The sequence below is a fragment of the Haemorhous mexicanus genome, chromosome 6 (genome assembly GCF_027477595.1).
Source record: "Haemorhous mexicanus isolate bHaeMex1 chromosome 6, bHaeMex1.pri, whole genome shotgun sequence".
Taxonomy (NCBI): Eukaryota; Metazoa; Chordata; class Aves; order Passeriformes; family Fringillidae; genus Haemorhous; species Haemorhous mexicanus.
The window spans coordinates 35,152,159-35,179,042 of NC_082346.1; the positions used below are offsets into that span (position 1 = coordinate 35,152,159).

At 36.9% G+C, this 26,884-nt stretch overlaps 1 protein-coding gene across 4 annotated transcripts in view; it reads right to left on the reverse strand.

Annotated features, from left to right (window-relative positions):
- CDIN1 (CDAN1 interacting nuclease 1) overlaps nt 1-26,142 on the reverse strand; it is a 123,617-nt gene extending 97,475 nt beyond the window's left edge. For 2 of the 4 annotated variants that reach the window (XM_059849816.1, XM_059849815.1), the window contains exon 1: nt 25,849-26,136. Coding sequence is in view for 3 of the 4 variants with exons in the window: in XM_059849815.1 (XP_059705798.1) it covers nt 25,849-25,949 (101 nt within the window). In the remaining variant the exon portion in view is untranslated. Of the gene's footprint in view, nt 1-25,848 lie in introns of all 4 variants that reach the window. The other 2 variants (XM_059849813.1, XM_059849814.1) reach the window with 2 other exon arrangements.
- Nucleotides 26,143-26,884: the final 742 nt, after the last annotated feature.

The window sequence follows — 26,884 nt, forward strand, 5'->3', positions numbered from 1 at the left end:
TGTCAGATATGTTGTATGTGAATTTAACACCTGTATCATATCATAATTACATTAAAAGCACATATTCTCTCCATTCATAAATGACCCTTCTCCTTCCAACTGTCACACTTCAGAAACACTAATTTAAGATAAGGAAGTCCTACTCTCACTTTCAAAAGGGAACACTGAGGCACAAAACAACTAAATGGTTGGATCAGAGTTAAACAGACAGTATGTATATGCAGCATGGTATAAAGTTACCTCTAAACCAAGGAGCTGAAGAATCAGGAACAAAGTGACTAGATTAATGCAGTGCTGCATAAAGAACTTATAAGTATGTCTTATCCATAGCTGTGCTTCCAGGCTTTTTGCCATAACTCTGTATTTTGGGCTTGTCTGCCCAGCGCAACATCTGCGTGACAGCAGTAAACTGAGCCTTGATCTTTGGTATTTTACACATGGGACTGTTCACCCTGAGTACTAACTGAGACTGAATGTTAAAACTGTAGAAAAATGACAGCAACAGAAATGGACTAATATATAGATTTATTAAATTAATGGAGTACAGAAAAAATAAGTCCAATACAGTAAAGAATTTATATTTTTATAAAGTTTCTATTCAAATTAAGTAAACAGTATTTAAATAATAAATATTTATTTAAATATACATGTGACATAGAGGCAAGGAGTTATATACCACAAAGCCTCTCCAAAAGGTGCATAATCCAATTATCACAACCTGCAACCTGCATATGTAATCACTAGAAGGTGAACAAAGGAAAGAAATTAAGATTATATACTTACACAGGCTATACACATACAGAAAGCTAAGATATTTCAAGATGTTTAAAAAAAAAATAAACCTGCAGGCTATAAATAAGTTTGATACATATGGCCCCCTAATGGCTTACCACATAACTATTATTACCTTGTAGATTTACATGGTCATAATGGTAGAACCGAATTTAGAGATAGATGTGGGAAAAATCCCAGAACAGATCAGGTCAGCATTTGACTAGACCTCTGGTTTGAGCTCTCCTCCGCTGACATCGCAATTTTTGTTGTTTTAGGCTATTCCTAGTATGTTAACTGTTCTTATACTACCATTATCCTATTACACACTGACAATGACATATCAAAAAAAACCAAAAAACTAAGACCATTATCCCTCCCTCCCTTTACACTCCACCTTTAATGGCAGACTTGGAAATGCTAGATTAATGACCCTGATAACCTTCAAGGTCTTCTCAAAACTAAACTTCTCTTATACTTGTCCATTTTATTTGTCCCTTTGGTATCCTTGGATTTTGACCTACTTCAATTTAGTTCAACACTCCTCTCCTACAGAACAGTCTTTCCAACTGTTCAGATAATTTAGGACCTAGCATGAATACTGAAAAAATTCATTCCAATAACAGTGCAAATTGGATATATACTGGATTGCAGTACAGAAACTTTATCACTGGGGCAAAGAGAATTATTTCAATAATACCATTCAAATAATTACAAGCCTTACTATTGGATAATCTTTGCCCTTCTCCAGGAGAAGTGGATTTATTTCTTCACATGGCTGCTTCTATGTTTTTTTCAGTTAACATCGTTCCTGTCTTAAACACTGAAACCACTCATCTGCCACTCAGTGTTTCCTTGCTACAATTTCATTGAGACGACTTCCTGGCAAAATGAAGTAGCTCCTCAAAACACAGATGGAGCATCTATTGCAAGATCCCATTGAGTGAAAACTGAAACATCATGGTTTCAGAAAACAGTGAAAAAGACACTACTATGTACTTGGAGAGGGAAGAGAAGTCAGGAACATGAATTTAAATAGCAAAACAGCACAACCACAAGTGCTGATACTGACAGCTGGAATACTACCATAGAAGTTATCATTACTTCTAGAGGAACAGCTAAATTCCCAGGGCTCCATCCATCCTCTGATACTTCTATACAAGATTTCAAAGCAACAAATGAGCATTTATTGCTGAGCTATCCAGGAAAACAAATGTAACACTCAAAGTGTTTTTTTATTCAAAATAACACTTGAGTACTGCCTTATTGCCTTTCATGGAATAAACTATATAGTAAGCCTCATAGCTTTCTTGAGAACTAGGAATATAGATATTTGTGACAAGCCGACACTTTTGTTGAGAAACAACTGTAGACCCAAGGTACATAATTGCTGATTTTTGAAACAAACGAACAAAAACCCAGAAGTCATAATTCTGAGTACTACCTTGTTTAAACATTTAATAATCTAACCTGTTATCCTTCTTGTAGAACATAGTATATTGTAGCCATGATATTTTCTGAAAAATCCTTTCCTTAGAATTTTTTTTTTCCTGAGAAGCTGAGAGGCCTCAGGAACAAAATGTAAACAATGATTATCTCCTGCTGTGGAATGCAACAGGTGGATCTGTGATTGGTCTCATGTGGTTGTTTCTAATTAATGGCCAATCACAGTCCACCTGTTTCGGACTGTCTCGGTCAGTCCAAGCCTTTGTTATTCACTCTTTTTCTATTCTTAGCTAGCCTTCCTAGGAAATCCTTTCTTCTATTCTTTTAGTATAGTTTTAATATAACATATATCATAAAATAATAAATCAAGCCTTCTGAAACATGGAGTCAAGATTCTCATCTCTTCCCTCGTCCTGGGACCCCTGCGAACACCGTCACAGTATACTGTCCAGGGAAGTAAGCAATTTTTTCTCTTAAGTTCTGTAGTGACAACTTTCATGGAAACATTTTCTTCTGCAATTCCACATAGTAATGAATCTAACTCCTAGAGCTCTGTTCAAAGCACCCAGCCTCGCCCTTTAGATATCCTCTTTTACTTGTATACTGGCATTCACAATTATGCCAATTTACCTTTTGTTAATCCATGTTGATGCCAGTGGCATACTTCCATCTGAATACCCGATGTATTTCATGCTCTTGTCAATACGTAAGTGGATTTGAGCAGAAAACTGAAATCCAAGGTTGGCTAAAAATGCCCATTTAATCTTTTTTAAAGATAAAATTAGTTTTTATATATACTATATATATTTTTTATTCCATAAAATGAAGTGTAAGTTCTAGGTTCCAAGTGATATAAAGATATAAAATTTTGCTTGCCATAAAAAAAAGTATTACAGTTATTGAAGTGATTTCTAATACACAAATCCAACATTTAGAATGTGATGCCCAAGACAGTCCAGAAAAAGGGATAAGAGAAATGATCTCTAAGAACTTGTATATCAGTCAAGCTAGAAAGAAAACTGCTAGTTTGGGGCAGGGAAAAGAATATACTCTTTAGTCAATTTCTACATAAGAATAAAATTTAAACCATTCTCTTCTAATGAATCTCAGAGTTTGAAGACGAGGAATGCTATAATCCCTGGAGTGTGTTTCAGAAATGTTCTGGTTCGCAATGAGAACTCATATATAAAGTAGTAACAGATAAGTTACTTCATATAAACAGTTTATTGCTTTGTAGCTAGAGCAGATGCAAAACTCTGGCTAAGAAACAACTAGTAATGACAAAAGAAATTTAATTGTATCAGATCATCACCTCAACAAAACAGAATTGCAGATGCAAGCAAGATTTGGAGTGCTGTCCAGCTTAATATTTCCTATTTGAGCCTCACAAGGAGAAAATCCAAGCATAGCAAATGTTGTGCAAATATTATATTATCAGCCCTTGCAAATCATGAATTCTTTACAGTTAAGATGAAATTTACAGCTTTTACTTTATTTTCTGAAATGACTGAAAACATGGAGTTGTAGGTGCAAACCAATATTCCACTTGTTTCATGTTTCATGTTTTAGAATGGGTTTCCTTTCCCTCCCTTTTAACTTCACAGTTGTTGCCTAAAGTAGAAAGAGTAAAAATCAGTTTTACATTTAATGTATTTTATCATGGAACAAAGGAAGAGTATCTAGAGAGATTTCACACAAGTAGAGACAAGAAGGGGGAAAGCATAGTCCATAAGACAAATATGTTATATATAAACAGAATAGCTTAATTGTTTCCTTTTCACAAAAGTGAATATTCTACCTTATTAAAACGATAAATATATTGGTTAAAAAACTGAGTGGAGGGGTAGGAGCTGTGTTTCCAAAATTCAGAAGCTGTTGCATAACAAATGTCAAAGCTGCAGTGTCAAACCTTCTCTCTGAAGAACACACAGTGCCACTTAGCCATAGCAGGAATTCAGTAAGGGGGGAAAATTGTTTTTTCCACAGTCTCTAGTGAGTATGTAGTCCTATTCATATCTTTCATTATATGAAAGTTCTAAAGTAGATAGCAAGAGTCTCTCAGTTTTTTTTAACTGGAAAAGAACTTCCCCTTTCCATGTATAGTAAGTTTAAAAATACTTCTACTGGTACAATATTGAACATTAAAATAAAAGTAATAGGGCTAGAACTGTGTGGTGCAGCCATGCCAGATTTAAAATCTAAGTGAGGAAGGAGATATAAATCCAAAAAATTTACAATACTAGTGGTGAAAGGGGAATTCTCCTCACATCTATCCTGAAGTTTCAGAGCATGTGTCTAAAACATATTTTTCCTGTTACATTATTAAATACATGAAAGAAATCCAAGCAGCCAAATTCTCGTCTTCCATACTGCAAATGATTTGGAGCAGGGACTCCTAAAGGAAGCAATGTTTATACTACTTATCACATGCTAACCAGTCCACCCTAATCTGTAAAAACTCTGTCAGTAATGGATTTCAAATAGATCTAGCAGCATTGTTTCAAATGCATAACATGCACAAAGGCATACAGCCTCAGTGGCTTCCCAGAACTTCAGGACTTGGGCAGCAAGCACCACAGTTACACCACAGTGCCAGTCTGATGGTCAACTTCACACCTGAGAGGAGGTGACAATTTGTGGGTTCTCACAATTTCTTCCATGTGTCAGGATTGTCTAGACAACAAAAAGGTTTCTTAGCAGTCTCAATGATTCCACAATAGAATACAGGAAGGCTCAGGAATACCAAAGGCCTACCCAGAGCTTGTTTGGCTTATAGGCTTATATGCCTGAAGAGAACGGAACAAAGGAAGCAAATTGACCTCTACAATAGTTACAGCTTTAATCTTTCTTCACTGTAGCCTCTAGTACAACAATCTTTCTTATAGTTTAGTATGATTGTGGTCACTTCTCTGAATGAAAATTTTAAAAAAACAGAGTATTGTCTCTGTATACATTTGTACTTTTATCATTCACAAATCTACCAATGATTTTTCAGAAGTCAGTGATTTACCAATTTAAGTTAAATCAGTATAGTTGTCTATATACAGGTGTGTGAATATATAATTTTAAATCAATTGGTGAGTTTGAATTAGAGTTACTAAGTAACATAGAAGTATCTAAGTATTTAGTTACAAAATGCTAACTTCTATAAAGTGGCCACCTTCTAATTTTCCAGCTTTCTAGCTACACCAGTTCAAGTCTGGAATAGAAATCCAGTTTTACTATTTCTGCAAAAGAAGCCTTCCATACAATGAAGCATTATTGGTAGCTACTCCTTTGGAAATTATCAATTCAGTACAGTTCTGTAGAGGAAATACTCCCATTACAAATTATTACTATTATTATTATTATTATTATTATTTTGTTGTTGTTATGCTGTGTGTGTGTAGATATACATACATATATGACAAGAAGTACGTGATGATATGCTCATTTCAGACTTAGTACAACTATATTTAAAATCAAGATGAAATTCAAGCTCATCTGAAGAACAACAGCATTAATCAATTTTAAAATTCTCTGATATCTAGTTCAGTAAGCTGTACAACAGCTCAACTCAAAAGGCCTAAATAGATCCCTAAAAATTGCCTTTGCCTCGAAATCAATTTCATACCTTTGGCAGGATCAAAAATAAAATACAAAGTAAAGATTTTGAGGAGAAAGATATCAAGCATTGCAGGCTTCACTATTCAATGATAATAAAAAGGTTAAATTCAGGCATGTGCATACAATTTTGCTGCCTAAAGCCAGGGTTATGAGTATAACTGTATGACAAAGCCCAGCGAAGGCTACTTGAGAAGAGTCATCACTTCTATGACCTTGACACTGGTTGGTCCCACAACTTCTATACAATTTAGTGATGTGCGAGAACAGATGATGGTGCAATACATAGAAATGGCAGCATTTAAAATTCATAGTAGCATAAGGCCATTACTTTTCCCACTGGGCCACTTGAACTTTAATAATGTCTGACCTAGTTGGCCAATAAGTTCTAGCAGCAGACAGAAGAAAATTGCCAGTATTAGATACTGTTTGATTTTTCATTTGGGAAGACTTAGAAGTTCCTTTAAGAACAGAGCACCAATTCTTCCTGTAGACACCTAATTTTTTGGTGTCTCTTGTAACAACCAATATATTTTAAAACAACTGCAGACTGTGAACAATCTGTATCAGATGTGAAAAAAATAAATTGCAGAGGTAAATACAAATAACCAATATAGGCAATGATCCCAAAATAATGCTCTTTGCAGAGATAAATTACACCTTCTTTCACCACATCACAAAAATCTGATTTCCAGTAGCAAAAATGTAAGTGTAACTAAAAACACTCCATATTCAAATGATTGCAAAGCATTATGATCAATCTCCCAACCTGAAAAGAGACAAACAAAAATGCTGTTTTCCATTCATGTATATATGGTTGAAAAAAACAGCATCATGCTTTAACAGTAGATAAGTAAATAACATGTTAAAAAACCCCAGCAATCACAGCAATGGAAGAGTAGCAGGTCGGTATGAAAAAAACCTACTTTTTCAGTTTTATAATCTTAGTAAGCAAGTAGTGAAAATGGACAGATAAGATACTGTTCTGATATAATTTCTTTCTGGAATTAAACAATGCTTGTTGCGTGAATGTTTGGAACCTATTGCAATGCCAAACCCACAGAGAGACTTCTATAAGTAAATATTATTTCACTAATGTTTCAAGTCTCTTCCATTAAAACATAAAACTATTTTGTAAGGTCACATTTTCGAACTGAAAAATACCATCAGATGTAATACAGAACAATATATATTCACAATAGGGCTTAAGCAAAACATTGTCAGTGCTAAAATGTGAAATTAAAACTCTCAAATATTCTGACATGAGGCTTCATTGATTATTGAATGTCCTCACCTTACAGACAGCAGAACCTACCTTTAAGTATCTAATCAGGGAATCCACTGACATAAGAAACTGATAGGAGTCAAACAGGGTTTGTCTCCACATACACCTTGATAATCTCAGTATTTCTTCACCACATCTCCATTTCCTGGTATTCTCAAGAATTCTGCTTTTAACCCTACCATTAATTTTTTTGAGAAAATTAAAAAAAAAAAAACCAACAAAACCCAACGCTTGAGACTAGCAAAAGTAGATGACTTGCTATGTCCTTCATTTTGACTGACTACTTAAAACTTAGGAAGTCACTTAGCAAAAAGAAGTTTCTTCATATCCAGGAAAGAATCAGGGAACATCCCAAAGCAGAGGCATACAGCAGCATACCACAGATTGAGGAAAAAGGCAAAACATCTGTGAACATTTGCACTCAAGTGTACATCATCCACACTTTACTTCAGTCAAGACTGTACCAAAAACATGTTTGCAAGTTTGACATTTTTATCTTAGTAGCATAATCTAAATATTGAACCATGAGACAAAAATACACTAACGTAGTTCCTTATCTGATGTTGGTTGTGCAAAGAAGGATGTTCCTAGGGTGTAACAGCAAAGGACCCCAACAAGCAGTTAAGGTGAAGAAGATACAATTTAAACCAGGGGTTTATCCTCCTCCTTTCTTATCTGCCTTACTGATAGGGCCAAGGTCCACATATTGAAAATATACTCAGTAGACTATTACCAGAAAGCAATTATTGAATTGCTTTATTGAATATTTATTTTGTGTTCATCCCCTCATTTTGTTTGGATTAGCCTATCACGCTACTTCCTCTTATGCCCAGGAAAAGAAATAGATCAGAAGTTAAGTTTTTCAGACTTCAATCTCAAATTTACTTACTGTGGACAAAGGGGAAAATAATTCTAAAATAAAGGGGAAATTTATAGGGTTTTTTTTCCCAACAAAACTATATTGTCCTGTACAAGTTAGGTGTTTAAGTTTAGAAAACCATTTTTATGAATGAATGGTAATTCAGAGCTAATTAGCTTGTTCAGTTTGTATTAAAAAATTAGCCTGCATGTAAAAAGCATAGTTCAGCACTAAATAAATCCCTAAACACCCATAAACAATTTGCTCCTAAAAATATATAATCAGATTTAGAAAACTATAAACTACATTTAAAATTTACTATTTAGAAGCAATTAATTACAAAGACAGCCAGGTGGCTTTCATTACATAAATTACTGTTAATGACACTTGCCTCATGCTGCTACTGTACTTAGCATTTGCATGCATCACATGTCAAGCACACACACTGTTGCATAGGTTTCTCTAGGGTAAAAAGTGAACACCCTAAGTAAAAAAAGCTTCCAGTTATCCAATCAAAATTGTTAATTCCTTAAACATTTTAGGATCTTACTGATGTTTCTCATTCAGGATATAATTTAAAATATGTTCAGGATAAAATTTCAAGAATCAAACACAGATGATATAGAAGTGATAGTTTTTAGTAAATTCCCATTCTGGTTATGATGCAGACTCAAGGTAAGAGATGAATACATTTATAGCTAGTTTCCTTGAGATTTTAGAGTACTAGACAGTGTTTATAATTTTTTTAAAAAATACAACTTTTAAGCTATTTGTAATTATTGAACAAAAAGAAAGGAAAAAAAGATAATAATTCTTGTCTTTTCCTAAACCATTTGGGGGAGGGGCCACTTGAATCTGCTCAATAAAGATCCTCTTTCAAAGTTTCCTCCCAAATTTGCCCTAAACCAGAACATCTATCTACCCAACAGTGCAGTATTTTGTCTTGTATATCTAAGTTGTTGTACCATGCATGCAGATATTTACAAAGCCTCCTTTCAGCCCCAGGGAGATAGCTTATTATGCCATAGAGGGAAAAACATCATTTAATGCCACTACTTACTTTCCCCTTGGAAAGACTGCAGAAATGCACAAGAAGTAAATCCAGCTATCTCTTTTTACTAATGTTCTTGCAGCATTCTATTTTTAAAAAAGCTGTCTACCTAAAACTGGAAGGCAATATGAAGTGAACATCACAAGAGATAATCACAACATTACATTAGTGTATCCTAAAACTTAGCTACTCTTTTCCACTCCTATCAAAAGGCTTTTCCTTTCCCTTCCTCCCCTCTCTAGAGGATTTTTCTGGTGTTCCTTATATTGCTGTGAAAATACATACAATGACTATAAGCTTTGTTTCCCACAGTCCCACTGCAGGAAATACTGGCTTTCCAAAACTCTTACTCCATGAAACAGAATCTAATGGAACACTAATGAAACAGAGTCATACCTGATATAAACAGTCAATAAGATTGACTCTACAGCATCACCTTCACTAAGCACCAAAATTTCACTGGTTTTGGTACAATGAGCCTAGAGGCTTTGATTAATAAATGTGGAAGACAAGGAAGAACAAACATTAGCTCTCTGTTAAAATAAACTGAAGATGACCTCAGCATGCATCAAGTAGTATGGCATGACTCACTGACACTTCTTAAATTTTTGTGAGTTATCAAAAACATAATAAAAATATATATTACAGTCTTTATATTAAGTCCATAAGTACTACAGTTAAAAAAAAGTCAATGAGAAGGGTGTTATTTAAACTTCACTGGAATTCATTGAAAGTTGACTGATAATATCCTTCAGGCAGCTTTCAAAAATGCCTCACGCAAAACATCCAACCCTATCCTCTCATATTTTGAAGTTTTAATATATTGCAGAAGAGCAGCAAAGGCCACAGAGCCTTCTTCTCTTTCAAATTAATCTTAAGCTGTTCTTCACATTTAAATATCAGGTCTTTATATGTTACCTAATTTCTAAGAGTGGCAACCTAACAGAATTAGGACTTCAGAAAATAGTGAAAATTGAGAAAGAGAACAAAATATTGTCAACTGGAATGTTTATATGTCTGCACATTAGTGAGTAACTAACAACTTACATATAGACATTATTCATGATATATCTTATAAAAGAGTGTATATTCTTATAAAAGAGATCTCTACTTTCAACTAAAGAGTATCAGTAAGAAGATGTTGAGATCAAGTTTCTAGTTTTTAGAAACCAAAATATTTCGAGTGAAGAAGGGAGCCACTACTTTGTTTCCAAACTTATCTTTCTAAGAACAAGCAAAAGATCCCTCTATCAACTTTTATTTAGAAGCAATTCCTTCTTCATCATGACAGTAATATTTTAAGGGCAAAAGTGGAAAAAATGGCATAAATGTAATCTTTATCATAGCAGATATGCAAATATTTTTGTCTCTCTGTACCCCCAAAATATTTTGTTAATGCAACTATTTCCACTAAACCAACTGCAAAGAAATATTTAATCTAAAGTTATGGCTGTTCATATGTAATCTGCTACCTGGATTAACCAAAAAAAAAAAAAAAAAAAAAAAAAAAAAAAAAAAAAAGGCAGAAGGCCTCTCTATCCACCTAATCACCATATCAATGACACATGCCACAACAGAGAAGCACTAGTTTATTTGATTGATCATGGTAGATAAACTCCAAATAACAGCGAAATTAACAAATGCTTGACATTTGCTCAACATCCATTATTCTGACACTGCTTTCAGGATTTCAAAGCCTGGGAGTATGCTTAATCAACATTCATATTCCCTAGTGAGCTACAGGCACCATATTGCGCCCCGCCTTAGTACTGATGAAAACTGCATATTGGCCATTTCCAAAATGTTCTGGGACTCCACGCAGGGCCCCTTCTCTCCCTTGTTCCTGTTCTGCAGTTTTCTTTTAAACACTTCCAAGACAAAAGCATCTGCCAGTTTTTCTCTCTAGGGATGTATGCAAAATGAACTTAACAGTTTTAAGGCAAGAGAAACCCTCACATCTAAATTCATTCATAGGACAGAAAAGGGCCTAAGAGGCCTCTCTAGGGACAAAACCCTGCTGAAATTTTCCCCGACAACACTGGGAGCTTTATAAAATCTAAGTCCAGACAATTTCCAATTCAAATGCCCAGCATAGCATGACCTTTGTCAGATCTATGAGCCCTAGATGCACCCACTATTTTTTTATTCTAACCAGCACAGACATTAGACAGGGCACTACTGCTAAGCAGGAGGTTGACTATTTGCATGCTCTTCTATTGTGAAAATGTAACAGTGACAGCACTGTGTCGAATTCTTTTCCCCCTAGAACTTTAACTCCATAGGAGAGGCATAGCTGACAGATGACTCTCCCAACATCTGTGTTATGTACACTGCACAGCTGAGGAACCTTGGATCACTGTCACGGCTTCTCAGAGATGACCTACACCTTTCTTATATCTACACATGATAAAAAAAGTAAAATAAAAATTTAAAAATGCCTTTTCTTAAATGAAAAGTAAATATGGCAAGAAAGATTAACATAATTTAGTCATTAAGCTGTTCACATAGCAGCTCACCATATGTTGTATAAATGTCCTATACAAAATAATTTATCAGCCCTGACACGTCGCACATCATATTGTATTATTTAATATGCTTACTAAAATTTCATGGATCAAGCGCCACTTCTGAAAGCATAAAGAAAGCCCTAGAAAATATTTCTTCATCTTCTGTGATTTATTTTGATTGCCTTTTACAGCTACATGATAAAGTAGAACTTGCAAAATTACGAGGATAGGGTTTACACAGCTATTGCTTCATATAATATAACAATTGGCTTCATGTCTATATAACATTTTACTTGCATTTAATATTCAGAGGCACATTAAATTAAGCACGCTGCTTTCCACTGCATATTTTAATAATTTCAAACAGTTATTTCAGTAAACATCCTGATCCACTAATGCAAAGTTCCACTGAGAGCGAGATATCCTTGAAAAAGAAACTAAAGAGCTTAAAATTACAAAACAAACTAACACAAACAAGTAATATGTGATACATGCTGACCTCCCTAAATCTGTCTACATAAAAATACATTCATTTCTACACAGTAGCTGAAATATTTGAATATTATCTTTAAATTACTGTGATTTAAAATGTTAGAACGACAGGCATCTATTACAGATAAATGGACAAAATTCTCTATCCAGAAACCTTGAAACCACAAAAAATAACAATGTGTAAGAATGATCGTCTGTCACTGTCGAGGTCTGTGTCTAAATAGCAAATTAAAACAAAAAGTGTAAACAGGAAGCTTGTGAATCATAGTTGTTGGGCAACCAATGGAATTTGTTTGGAAAAAAATCTCAGCACTTAGATGACATATCAAGCAGACAGATATGGCTAGGAAAATATTTAGACTGAAACTATACATTTATTCCATAAAGGACCATTTTCCTTTCTTTCTCAGACTACTGATGTCAAAGGAACACAATACAAATGAGATAAAAAATGCAGCCCAACTTACTCTTCTTGGTCAACAATTATATTCTCCTGTTCCTAATAACAGGATAACATATTTCCTAATAAAGGAAAACATATTCCTTGCAATGAGTGTTAGATCACTCATTGCAATAAGGTCATTGAACTCCATTTGGATTGGAACTTGCTTGGCTTACTGGAGTACCTGCCAACTGGTCAAAGCAGATCTTCCTTTTTAAGCTCTGTAAGAACCAGAGATCTAGCTTTCAAGTTTTTTTTTCTCTTTTTGTATTTTGTGTACCCTAAGAAAATGCACTTGTCTAGGAAGACATACTGCTCAGCTGTGTTGAAAACTGAAGGAGAGCTGCATCTACAACATGCATTTTATATTAATGCTGTAAATGGCTAATGTTCAACAGCCATTTCATACACAGAAACATACACTCACTCTCTGCCTACTGTACTCTCCACAAGCTGTAGTCTCCAAATGAGCATCTGTATTCCACAGAAGAGATGCAATAAAGGATGGTACAACAGTATCAACAGAAGACTGATAAGAAGTTCTGTCATCTCCCAGCCAACCACAAATAGAAACAGAGATACACGATGTCTTTACTGCTGTCTGTGTCCTCAATTAACAACAGGGAACTCCAAAAGGCCCTTTATAGTAATTCAGTCACAGGAGCAAGTATTGCCTCCATCCTGGTCAGTTTCTATGTTGCTTTGAAACTCAGACAGGCTGCAATGCATAAGAGAATACTTTTGCTATCACACATGTCTTGTTCAAAGGAATATTTGATAACATTTTGCTTTCTGTGAAAGAAGAATGTGTGCTGTCTTAGGACATCTTTATTCTGCGTCTAAGTTTGTGGAGGTATATGTGAAACTAGACCATCAACTGCTTCCAAGACTTTGAAGGCATAAATACAGACATGCAAATAGAAGACAATCACCCAAACAATAAATTCCTTTTCAGCACTACATCCTGATCTGAAGCCTTTTTCCATGTTTGGATAGACAGCAACACTAAACATTCTATTCAGATGAAAAGGATAAAGCAAGATCATGAAGTTCAACAATTCTCCAATACAAAGCAATGAGACTGTCACTATCAATCAGGCTACTGGATATCCTGGTGTGTGCAATGGAAGGGATAGTATCTTCTACTCAAATCACTATCATTACTCAAAATGTTATGAACACAAGATTTTTTTAAAAAGATTACCCAAATAAAACATAAGATATGTAAAAAATTGCTTTAGTTGCTTACAAACAGAAGTTTTTATCCTAAGTTGTTCACAAACCATAATGTTTTTCCCATGACAGGCACAGCTTCCTGTTTGGCAAATTTAAGCCTTTTGACAAGAAGCTAATTTACTTTGAATTCTTCATTTGAAGTCCATGGACAACAATGCCTTCATGAGATACAAGCTGAAAACTAGTAACAGAGCATGCCTATAGGAGTTTGAAATCTACTTGTATGGTACCAGTTAGTCAAACAAAAACATGAACAAGACTTTTAACCATCACCTGATCAGAGGAACACAGGGTATTATCTTTCCATTCCTCTATCAATGTTGTTGGTTTTTCTTGGTAACAATACTCTAGCAGGCTTGTCTTAGAAGACAATTTTATTAGGATCAGTTTCTGTATTGCATTTTCTTACAGAAATTAATCCTCAGCAGTATTTCACTCAGTTGAGTGTGTAATTCAAGCTTCTGAAACTTTCACACTGAAAACAGAGATGTTACTTTCACCAGGAACTTAAAGGAATGAACAATTAAAAAATTACTCTCGTAGAAGCATATATGCTGTTTTTTAAAGTGATGTGATAAGCCATAAGGGGCATTTATCAGCACCAAAATGGTTGTAGTCATTAATTTAAGTAATAAATCATAGGTCCTGCTAACAATGACAGCAAACAGATGCTAACAAGAAAATGTATTATTTAATATGTTGTGTGTTATAAAAATATAAGCATTTAGGACACTTCTTAAATTTATATAATAATACACATTTAATACATTACTGTTTTGACACGTACAAGAATCAAATTTATACGTCTCATTCAGGACTTGTTTTCTCTTCTGTGAACACAGAATGGACTCCTGAGAGAGAAAAAGCTCAAGAAGTCAGTGTTTCAAATAGATGTTTGCAACAAAATCAAGTTGTCTTGCTGTCTTGAAGTAACTACCGTAAGCATGGAATCTCGTTACAAAATGAAAATCAACTTATTTGCTTTTATGTAAACAGAAGTTTTCCCTGCAAGTAGGAAGGAAAATCAAATAACTATGAAGTTTGTCTATATGTATGGACAGCAAAAGATCTTATAATTTGCCATGAAGTAAAAACATAATTTCATACAATCCTTACACACAGAATGTCAATATTGAATAACTCTCAATGAGTCTGCCAAGTTATAAAAACAGCAGTTTTATTTTCCATTGTGTCTTATTATTTGTTTCTTATATCAGTTTATATAATACCATGTAATGCTACAATTATTTCACCAAAAGCATCGCTTGCAAAAAATGCCAAAACCAAAACACAATCTTATGCTAGCAATCAAAAACTTGATCTATTCCATTTCCTCCATTCACAGCCACACTTCTCTCTGGACCCTGAAAGCCAGACAGAATGATGATCTGATTCTGGTACTGACACACGAGAGCCTAAGAAATGCAATTTTGCCTTTTGGCAAGCTCTGCCACACTAAACAGAACCACTGTGCAAACATCTTTTCCAGCCCTGCATCTCTGCTGCTGCACAGCCTGCTGCATCAGGTCCCTCTGCAGGAGGGTGAATTGTTTCTAAGATCATCACTGCTTTTTCCAAACATTTTTGTTTTGATTTAAGAAAACTATTTGGATAATAACACCCCTGTTTCATTCTGATTTTCAATGAACTCTTCTTGTTATCAGCACAGTTCCTTTCTTGGAAGTGCTTCGCTCAATGCTTTAAAACACTTGAGAAAGCAGTGATCAGAGTATGGAAACTAAATTTTCTTCATTAAATCTACTGAAGCAGATATTAAAAATGCATTTAATATACCAGGGATGGCTGGTGGGCATCACTGACTGTGACAGGCCAGTTACTGATGAGCTGCTGTCAGACGGCCTTCTCAGCAGGGATCTGTGTCTAAGGCTGCTGAAGGACAGCAATATCTTCCCTTGTGTGTAAGCTCTATTCATCTCCCAAGTATTTACTAAATCACAGACCTCTGCACACAAACCCAGTGTTTCAGCGCATGCTAACAAATGATGGATGGCCTAGTCAATTCGTTATGTCCTGAAAGCGTGATTTCCTGCCATTCCAATCATCAAACCTCTAGAGCCTTCAGAGCTGATCAGTCCTGGAGAATATATTTTGCAGGCTCTATTAAAGGAGTAGAGGTTCTTTCCATTAGTCTCAAACTTTTTTTTTCCCCTGGCTGATTTAAAGAGAACTCTCTCCTTCCAACAGCACCACTGCTACCATTCTTCAATGTGTAAAGTATTCAGCAAATGTACCTTTGGTACATCAGTGAAATAGCAATGCTATAACATGAGCCAGTTAAAAAGATGAATTTTGTTTGTGACTACTATAAATATGACAATATTTTATTTAAATTAATCTATATGTCTTTATTATGTAACCTAGACAATCCCCAAACCATTTTGTAACTTAGCTTTTCTGATCAAATACCTTTTACAGCAAAGGAGTGCTCAAAAGGACCTGTTTTCTTTGTATTCGCCTAGTGAAACATATCAGAACTCTCTTAATTACATTCCTCTTAAAAGCATAAGACACTTAGGAATAAACTTTGGATGTTCAAAAAACAGGTGAGCTGTCAAAGAAACAAAGCTTCTAGATTTCACCCTTTTCTTAGCAAAGCAATATCGTGAACAGTCTTTGTTCTATGCCCTAGAGGAGAAATTTTATTTACCTATTCAGTGATCTATAGGAGCAGAATATACATACCTCACGCCTCTTATTCTGAAACACTGAGCTTCAAATGAAATAGTCCACAGCTGCTGAGGAGTTAGCTGTCTACAGTGCCAGAAGTTTTTAAATGTGGTATAACAGATATGAGTTTAGGTAAACAAGCATTTGGTTACTCTGAAGTGCAAAGACCTTGGATTTCTTTGCTTGCTAGGTGTGATCCAGACATAGCCAGTACAAACCAATCCACATTGCCCTACTGTTCACCTCAACCTTGACCTGGAGATTAAACTCACTTTTATTGCACACAAAGGTCATCTGTGTTAGGTCAAAATTCAAAGTCCCTTGTCAGCTAAGGTTGATATATTCCAACCTTTCCTACTCTAATGCATCAAATTTTTCATGGTGAGGTCATATTCAGCAGACAGTGTATTCAGCAATTTATCGTGCCATTGTAATATAGCCCAGAATATGACTGTCCAAAAAACAATGCATGAATAAAATATTTTCCATTCTGATTTAGAAAATTGCCTACGCTCATAAAACTCGAGCCTAGACTTGTTTTCAGGCTTCAGAAGAATGATACATTATGGAGCTGTTTCTAAAATACAATCAAGAATTATCATTTCTAGCACAATATTCCTTAAATACAAGCAACATTAATATAATGGTATCCTAAAATCCACAAGTCAATTAAAAAGCACATATGGTCAGTGTTAAAACTTCCACTTCATCCTCCCTTAACAACCACCATAATCTTGTCCTTAAATCTACAGACATCTGTTGGTCTGTCTGATGACATCAAGCTTACTTTAGAATGAAATACACAGAAAAAGACTGTGTCACAAGACTTTTATTCCCATCCTACCAGTGATTATCACATCCATGGAATTTGAGAAGTGTCAGAAAGTATAACCAAATTAAACCTCACAAATCAACATAGTAGGGTATCATGGTGACCAAGACAACTCTCCCAGCTTTGACATGAAAGGATTTTCTTTTTTTCTTTTCCTTTCCCTTTTTTAATCTTCTTCTGGTCTTTTTCTGTTTTCTTTTCTCTTTTCTTTTTCCATTTCATTTCTCTTACATTTTTTCTCTTTTCCCTCTTGTCTATAATTTCTCTTTTCTTCTTGTTGCTTTCTCTTTTCTCTGCATTTTTTCTGGTTCTTTTTTTCTCTATTTCTTTTCTTCTGAACTAAACAAGAGCACTTAACACACAGCTCCAACGGATTCAGAATGCATTTTCAAATTATAGGGAACTAATTTCCACATCTGCTTTAAAAGACCCCCTTCCAATCATTGTATTTCACCATCAAATCTTCAAAGGATATAGGATTGGCTTCTAAGTGGTTTGTATAAATTCCTCAAGGCCAAAAAAGGTTTCCCTTTACTCAGCCAAAATGAATTTCACAAGTGTAATAAGTCCTGTTCTGTGTAATTTTTTTTTTTTTTAAAGAACTGTACTTCCATATGGTAACACTTCACAAACTGGAATGGGAAAACATTAAGAGAGAAGGAAGAGATTTATCAGTACATAAGAATTCAGAAAATAAAACTTTATTTTCCTTGTGTATTTCAAACAAAATTTCAAGACTAATGTTTAAAATACTTTGTATTTTGCTAGGATGGACAACGTATGTGGGAGTGCATGTAAGGAAGAAGATGGCTACACCTATAAAAAATGTAACAGAAAACTACAGTGGACTTCCTTCAAAATTAATTTTCATGCGGACACACACATATTTTACACCTACTTTTCTATTAATAGGTAACATGCAAACAAGTCAAAAAACCCCCCTTCTATCTCTCCAAACAAAAGAAAGCACCCATGTCCTGAAAATCTAGTATTTACATGTGCCAGTGGAAGTTTTCTGCATAAATCTTGTCTGTTGGTGTAGGGAAAGCCACAAATGTGAGCAAAACTCTATTTTCCATTCTACTCTGAAACCTCCCACTGCTATCAATATCTAACTCTTAAATCAGTATCTTCTGTTTAATTTAATGAATAATAAAGGAGATAAAGTTTTTCTGAGTTATATACTGATATTGTTGATTTCTTTCACACAATACTTCATATTACACGAGAGGACTGGTATCCTTCCTATTTTGGGTCATAACACTAGTAAACAGTTTGTTAGCAAGTCATATCAAATCCAACAAGTTACAACTTCTTTAACACTTGTTCACTGATATTTAAGTGAAAAGAAAAACTGCCCCCTGGTTCAGCCTATCAAAGCTGTGATATAGTAGATTTTCTACCAAGGGTTCAAATAAAAAGGGTTCAAATAAAAAGAACATGTCTCCAAAGGGAGTATTATGAGTTGTTCACATAATTACTTTGCACAGTTAATTTTTACTTCATTTTAGGATTATTTAAAATATGCTACATTTTATTGTGGGTCACTTCTTGAAACTTGAACATTGCTAATTCTCTTTTCAATTAATGACCCAAGACCTCTTTCTCATCTCTTATTATCTATCTGTTTACCTGTGAGGTTTACTGCAGCTTCAAGTACATAACAAATTTTAAATTACATTAGGTTTGTTCTACATAGAGTAGACAAAAACAACGTCCATGTCAAACTTTTTTCTGAAGTCTAATATAAAAGAAGAAGAAAGCATAAAACTTTGAAAATTCTACTATTTCACTGATACTCTTGTTAAATTATCCAGAACATTTAAATACAATAAAGTGGTACAAAGCATTTGCCACTTGATGGGATTGTTTATATAGGCAGAGCATGAATTTATGTCATTGTTAAGTATTGAGAATATAGAGAAAGGAATTTAAAATGTGCCTTTAAACTTAATTTTTTCAGAATAAGTTTCTATCACTCACAGGCACAAAGGTAACTTTCTAAATGAGATTTGCTAGATCAGTGTTTGCAGAGTAATGAAAAATTGCCTAGTTCTTCTGCTTTTCAAAATAATTAATCAACTATTCAGAAGAGTAGGGAGAGCAGAAGTTACAAGACTAATGCTGGGTTTGCTATGACAAGAACCTTTCTAGGCAGAAGAGAGTGCAAGTGAAGTGTCACACAGCAGTAGGATGCCTGCTCATAAATACAACCTGTCTAATAATCCTGTGCCTGAGTTCAGAGCCTCGAACTCTGCAAGCCCCGGAGGCAGCAATCTGCCCTCTGCTCATGAGCCTCACTGCCAGTCTGCCTTCCCAGGTAACAGCAGCTCCAAAGAGCATTAGAGCAAAGCAAAAGAATTTTCCTTCCACTTCAACTCAATCTGCAGGATCCAGACACCAGAAGACAGAAATGGAAAGAAAAAAAAAATTCTTCCTGTTTCCCACCACAATAATCATGGACTCATCAGTACTGCTTGACAATCTAAGCAACTGCACGAAAGCAGAATAAAATTATTCACAAAGAAGGAATATATTGCCCTGTAAATAAAATTGGCTTCAAGAGGAAAATGAGAGGCCTATCCACCCCGAACCCTAAAAAATAAAACCAGAGGCAACAATGACACTGAAAAAGAGAAAAAAAAAAAAAAAAGCTCCCTCAGTCTTAAGCTGATGGTAAAAGAAATAACCTTCATACGGTACATTTAGGCTTCTTTAGGGCCTTTGTTTAAATATGAATCACCACAGAGAAAGTGATAAAATTGAGCAAATAATAAACAGGTTATTTTTTCCAATTTACATTGTAACATATTACTGTGCAGATACATTTTTTTAAAAAGCTAAAATCTTGCTGAGATGTTTTCCAAGACGGATGTCATTTAATAAAGCCATCAATAATTTGAAGAAAGAGCAACAGAATTACTGAAAATGTGTGGAAAGCTGAAGTGATACTAAGTAATGAAGAGTAGAGGTCATCAATGTAGAAGAATGTGCATCCCTTGATATGCTGTGGGAACCAAGTGTGTACATTCCAATAATCAAATATGAAGTTACGCACATTAAAACCAAATAGCCATACTCAAGAATATCAATATGAAGCTGTGCATAACATTTTTCTCTTGCTTACTGGAAAAAAAAAAAGGAAGAAAAAAATTTAAAAGTACTTCTCTTACATTTATGCCAAGTTCCCTTACCTTTCTGCTGTGAAAAAAGATCCTCTTGATCACATGGAAGTAAGCTTTCACACAAGAGACACAAAGAGAACAGTACTTTTTGAATAGAGATGCATAAAAGTGATGAAATGCACATAACTGCTGATAAAAGCTGATACTTCAAAACACTAGTACATTGAAAATATCTATAACACAGTTTGCACTTAAATAGTTTCAGAAAATAATGCTTCTTTTAAAGAAATGCAAGTGAAGGTACCTAAAGGAAAGTCAGACTAGAGGTACCAAGTTTGTTTAACAACTTGAAAAAAGGAAGAGATACAATATAGACTACACAATTTGTGCTGTGGGAAAATATAGCACTCAAATGGACTGGAACACGTTTCACAACAGTTCAGTGCAAGAACTTGAAAAGCATGAGTTTTGGAATCACTAAAAGATGCTCAAGGCTAGAAAGTTTCCGGAATCGTCAATTCAAGCACAACCTGGTGTAAGAAACTCAAGCACTCAGAACAGAACAAAGCCAGGAAAAAACCTCACATTTGAAAAAAACCCAAGACGGTATCATAACGAATTGGGTCAACAAAGCTTAAACCTTTAAAGTTTAGTAGAGACCAGATAAAGACTGTCATGGGTAACCCAAAATGTTACTATATTCCAAATCTATCCATGCCCAAAAATTGTTACGGCCTCTTTTAAGATCCAACGCTTCCAGAACTGGAACCACAGGGCAGAGGGGGCATTGCTGCAGTCCCTTTTTAAGTTGGAGTTGGGAAGTGGGGAACAAACTCACTGCTGGCAGCATGTGCTGAAAGAGGACGCTCCACTTTGGAGCGGTTACTTTGGGAGGCTGTTTGCAGTTTTCTTCCTGTGCTTGCAAGAGCAGCCACTTGGAAAAACTGCATTTCACAATCAAAAACTGTTTGGGAGTGACCTTTGCAAAGCCAGCTGGTTGCTGGGGCCCAGTCACCTCGTGCCAGGGCTGACAGACCGGTTTCTTCCCCACAACACACCCACACTTCAGAGACATCAGCACCAGCACCATCAGAGTCTGGCGGGCAGTGGTGCTGACCCCACAGGTGCCAGCACTTCTCATGTGCCGCTAGAAATGCCCCGTAAGCTCCTGCCTTCCCCAGGGTGTGCCGCCATCCCTCCCCTTTGTCTCCCAGGCTGCACGATCACCTGCAAAGGTGCCATCTCAGGGGCAGGGTCTGCTGCTATCTTCCTTTTCTCTCCCTACAGTGGTCACCCATGGCGAGCATCTTGGAAAGGGTATTTTTGAATTTTTGGGTGTCTCTTTGTTCTGGGAGAATTTGTGAGATTTAGCAATTTTCTATCTAGTGGTTACTTACTGTTGTTTTTGCCTTTTGCAGTCTCACTTGTTAGTAAACTGTTATTTTTTTCACTTACACCTACTTGTATTTTGTTTTTCCTGTTATTGATGGAAAGGGATTGGTGAAAACAAAGGAGAACTCATTTAAGAGTGTAAACCAAAATGGGTTACACTCTTAAATGGGTTACACCCGTTTGTCTTAAATTGTCTTAAACCAAGACAAAGATTTGGTCAAGAAGACTATAATATTTAATCAGACTTGGATACAAAGAAGAAGGGGAAAACATGTACAAGGTACATATTTGAGAAGAGTCTACTCCTAAGTCCATTATGTTCTACCTATAAGAAGCTTTAGAAAAGGTTTCTGAGAGAAACAATGTATTCTGCTATAGACAGAACTGAAACAACTAAAAGAGTAAACTGAACTACTAGAATATCAGTTTGGGTATGAATTTAACTTTCAGAAGTTGGACTTTTCAGAAAAAGTTAAAATAGTCTTTGAAAAAAGAATTTTAAAGGTCTAGCATCTTGTCACTATAAACAGGTAGTTCTAAGATGATTTGTATCTAGAAGATTCTACTTGTAGGCAGCTCTTAACTACCATTTAGGAGAGAAAAAAGGATTTTAACTTTCTCAGAACATTTCCTGCAATGGCCTAAAATGGCTCATTCAATTTAGACATTAGCTCTCATTGAGAAGAACATGACGTATCTCAGAAGAACATGAGTCCATAGCAGAAGGGAAAGCTGAAAAATATAATACAAAAATAACAAAGAAAGCCACAAATTATTAGCAGATAGAAAAATTTAGGTGATAAATTAAGCAGAAAATGTGGTATACTTCAACAGAAAAGCACAACACTGAATATACAGAATTATCAGTCCAGTGGCATATGTGTGAAAAAGATCAAAGAAACTACGGATCAGTGATCCAATATTGGCAGAGATTTATTGTGCTTAGTGCTCAAAATCACATTTTGATAATCCTCAGGTCATCCAAATACCCTGCTGTTAAATGGGAACATGTTAGGAGACAACTGCTAAGGATGTAACAAATACCTTAAGAATAACGAAATGAATAATACATTGGTAATTGCCAGGCATGAAATACAAAGCACAGCATTAACAGAAACAGAACAGCAACTGGATATCCAAGTTTTTGCAAAATAACTAGATTTTAAGCAAAGTAGACTAAATCCATCTTGTATGGAAAGTTACAGGATTGTAAAGTATAAGAATTCCCAATGCTTGTATTAAAATACTTATAAACAGTATGAGAAGCAGTTGAATTTTGACTTTTTGACATTAATAAGTCACATGATGATACTAATTTGAAGTAATAATCTCACCTCCTGAAGTAGCACAATAATAGTAAAGCACAAACTACCCTGTTAAATTTTTTTAGATTCACAGGTCAGGATGGCAGCTACCACCCATCATACCTGTGCATTACATTGTGGCAATTGTTTACAGAAATTACAATTTATTCTTAGGGAGAAACTGCAGAACAAGAGTAGGCCCTTTCACATAGCATGAAAGATTTTATACAAATTAGGAGCATAAAATGCAAGGCTTCAGGAAATACAACAGCTGAGGGAAGAACCAAGAGATAAGACAGTATTATTAAAAAAAATGAGCAGATTAATGCAGAAATCCAAAGACCCACAAGATCTATGAGGCAGTAGGAACCAGAAATATCTGAAAACTGTCAATTTATGTATTACATTACCAGTGGAATACCAATCCTTCCCAGGGAAAGATTGAAAGTGCAAGGTGAAAGCAGCTATTATGGATGTTACTACTTTCCAGTTTGAATCAGCAACTGTTACTATATAATAATGAGAAACTGGCTATGGACACCTTTATCACACTGCAGGTACCATGACAGATTCTGGAATATTTTTTAAAAAATACTGAATTAAAATTTGAGGTGGGTGGGGGGCTTTAGTTGATTCTGGCTTTCATAAAGAAAAATAAAAAAATCCAGCCAGAAAGTCCAATCAGACCCTTCTTGTCCTAGAAGAGAATGACAGAATTTCCAGATTATAAGAAAAACTTACTTACTCCACAGTTATCAAACATATCACTGAAAAAGCCTCCCCTTTAAGATGGCATACAAATTTACAAATCTCTGCAGGTTGCAGCTGGCCTCTTTTACAACATAAAGGTTACAGAGAATGCCTGTTTTCCACACCCTAACAGGCATCTATTTCAACACACCTTCCTTTATGCTAAAGAAAGCAGTGGCCTTGGAATGTATTGTTTATCTTCTGCATCTGACTTGCTATGAGAAATAAACAAAGAGACAACAAAGAAATATCACACTTCCAGAAAGAAGATGTACAGAGCTCCTCAAAATATACTTAAGACAAGCATTTTTTTAAAAAGCCATCAATTAATTGCTCATACAGAAGGTTTTAGCCTTCTCCTAGCATGGGCAAACCAAATTCAGGAGAGATCTACAAGCAAAATTCATAACACGCCATTCTCATGTCATAATGTGAATAACAAGGATATAGCCACTACAGCTAACCTTTGCTTTTCAGTGTTCACCACACTTGAGCCAGGTCCTTTAGGGAATAAAAACAGAATTCTTTTCCTAAATAGCCCTATACTGTTAGTTGCACATAGTTGCTCAGGAGTCATCAAGATCTGAAATAGAGGTTTCAATGGATCTTCTGCAGCACCAAGTGAGTGGACTGGGGAGTAAAACGTATCAGAAAAGCCCAGTCTTTTTTGGGATGAATTTGATTAACAAACACTCATGTGCCTATGGATCTGTCTTGGAAGCAGGTTCCTTAAAATAGTGACTGACCTGGAAAACCAACCCAAATTCTAACCTTCTTACAAGACAATTTTATAAGGAGAGTAGAAAAAGAGAACATGTGCATGTGTATGTATGCATGCACACACAAACATCCACAAACACCCTCTCCTAATTTCATTAGCACCAAAGTGATAAAGCCAAGTCTAAGCTCCTGAGACACACATTGTTATGGTTAAGTGCTTCTCCACGTTGCAGAAGTACTGTGCAAGGTGAGCTGGGTTCCCAAAATGCTACTCAAGGCACTCCCTGAACCAACCACGCTTTATCACTTCTTCTCTGTAACAGGGCAATTCTCTCACACTTTCCTGAAAAGGAAAGGATTTCACTGGACAGTTTAAACACCTAAGTTAATGGTGGCTCTTCATCCACTTACTCTAAGTTACAGTGTCAGTGTCTGCCGCCACACTTGTGGTTAAGACTAGCAAGGTTCATTCAGGAAGCATGCAAATGATTTTCTGTTTTGTTAATTTCTCTCTTTCACCAAACTAGATAGAGTATTTAACCCCTTATATTTTTCTGTATTAATTTTTTGTGATTTTAGAAACAGCAACACTCTTCTCCCCACAGAACCCAATTTGCTTTCCTGTCCAACTCAGCAACAGCAGTCCTTCCCCCAAATGTGAAAGTGAAAAACCTTGCAACATTCCTTAGAACTCTGTTGTAGTTGGTAGGAAGTAAATTCCAGCAATGAAGATTGGTGCACGGAGCACATCCTGTCATGGATACCTTTCCATCCTAGGCCCTGGTCAAATGTCTGAGCATTCTAAACACAGCTCAGGCAAAGAAGCACAGGAATGGCCATAGGTAAAAAGATTTTTACCTAGATTTTTCCAGTTTCAACCGGAATGCAGCAGGAAGCAGAGAATTGTGGATCCATAAAGCCCCTTATCCCTAAGAAAGAGGGGCAATGGCATTGCAGAATGCATTTCGTACTTGGCTTCAGCCACAGAGGCTCGTCCTGCACCGTAAGGCTTTATTCACATCAGAAGACCTCCTTGGTGCCCAAGAGGCTCATGAAGAGCCCCAAGAGCTTTCACTTGGACGTGTGCCGGGGGAAGCTTTCTTTATTTTGTGCCAACTTCTCAGGTCACGGAGGGTGGAGCAGTATCTTGCTCCCAGCGGCAGCTTCAGCGAGCTGTCGCCTGCCGTCGACGACTGTGTGCGTGTGCTGGTGATTTTGTACCGTGTGGGGCCTGAACTGGGGCACCGGGTGGAGCGGGCGCAGCGGCCCCCGCGGCCCCACGCCCGGCCGCAGCGAGCCCGCAGGCCGCCGCCGGGGCCCGCGCCGGAAGGCGGGATGCACTTACCCAGGAAACTTCTCCTTCAGCTTCCTCAGACTCTGCCGGGTGGGCTGCACGTGCCCCAGGAACTGGGCTATCTCATCGTACTGGGCTTTGCTCAGCTTCATGCCTTGCACCGCCAGGGCTGCGCGGAGGCGGCAGGAGAGGCGCGGGTCACGCCGGGCGCCGAGAGGCAGAAGGCCAGCGATGGCGGGGCGGAGAACCGCGGCAAGCCCGGGACACCCGTTGCTACCAGCCCAGCGCCCCGGCAGCCACGAGCCGCCGCGGCTGCCGCTTCCCGCAGCTCCGCCCCGCGCCCCGTCCGGGGCGGTGCGAGAGGGGCGGTGCGAGCGGCCATGCCGCGCCGCCCGGGTCTGCGCAGCCGCTCCGGCGGGCCGGGGTACGCGGCTCCGGGCCAGGCCCGCCTGCCGTGAGGGCCGGGCATTGCTGGCGGAGCAGGGCGCCGGCAGCCTCACGCCTGGCTATGTGCCCTGTTTGGTGCTCCGCAAATCGCTTCTGCCAGCCGCCATGGTGCCTGCGAGGGCGGAAGAGCTGCCGGCGGCCCCGCCTCCGCCCCGGCCCGCAGCGGGCAGAGGAGACCGAGGTGCTGGCTCTCTCTCGTGTGCAGGGGCGCCTGCGCTGGGCCGCGGTTCGTGCTGTGTAACGCCTTAAAAGTGTCATTTCCAAGGCCCTTTTTGCAAGTCCCCTGAAATGACTGTTTCTGGCTGCTCAAAACAAAAGATGTAGTAGTAGGATGTGGACAGGACATGCAGCCTTTTATATGCACAGGGTGGAGGCTCCTGGTGAATTTTGGGAGAAAACCATCCTAGTTTGTGCTTGGATTTCCTTCAAAGTTTGTTAAGACTCAAACTTAGGCAAACAATATTGTTAAATATTAGAAATTAGTTAAATTTAGATATCAGTAAGTATACTGCAAGTCTTAGTTTCTGTGCTGGGTGGTTTTAGTAACTATTATAATTTCAGAGGTAGGTATACTCTCCTGAAAACAACATAAAAAGACTAGAGGTTATGAAGAGAATTGACCATGCAGGTGACCAAGAAA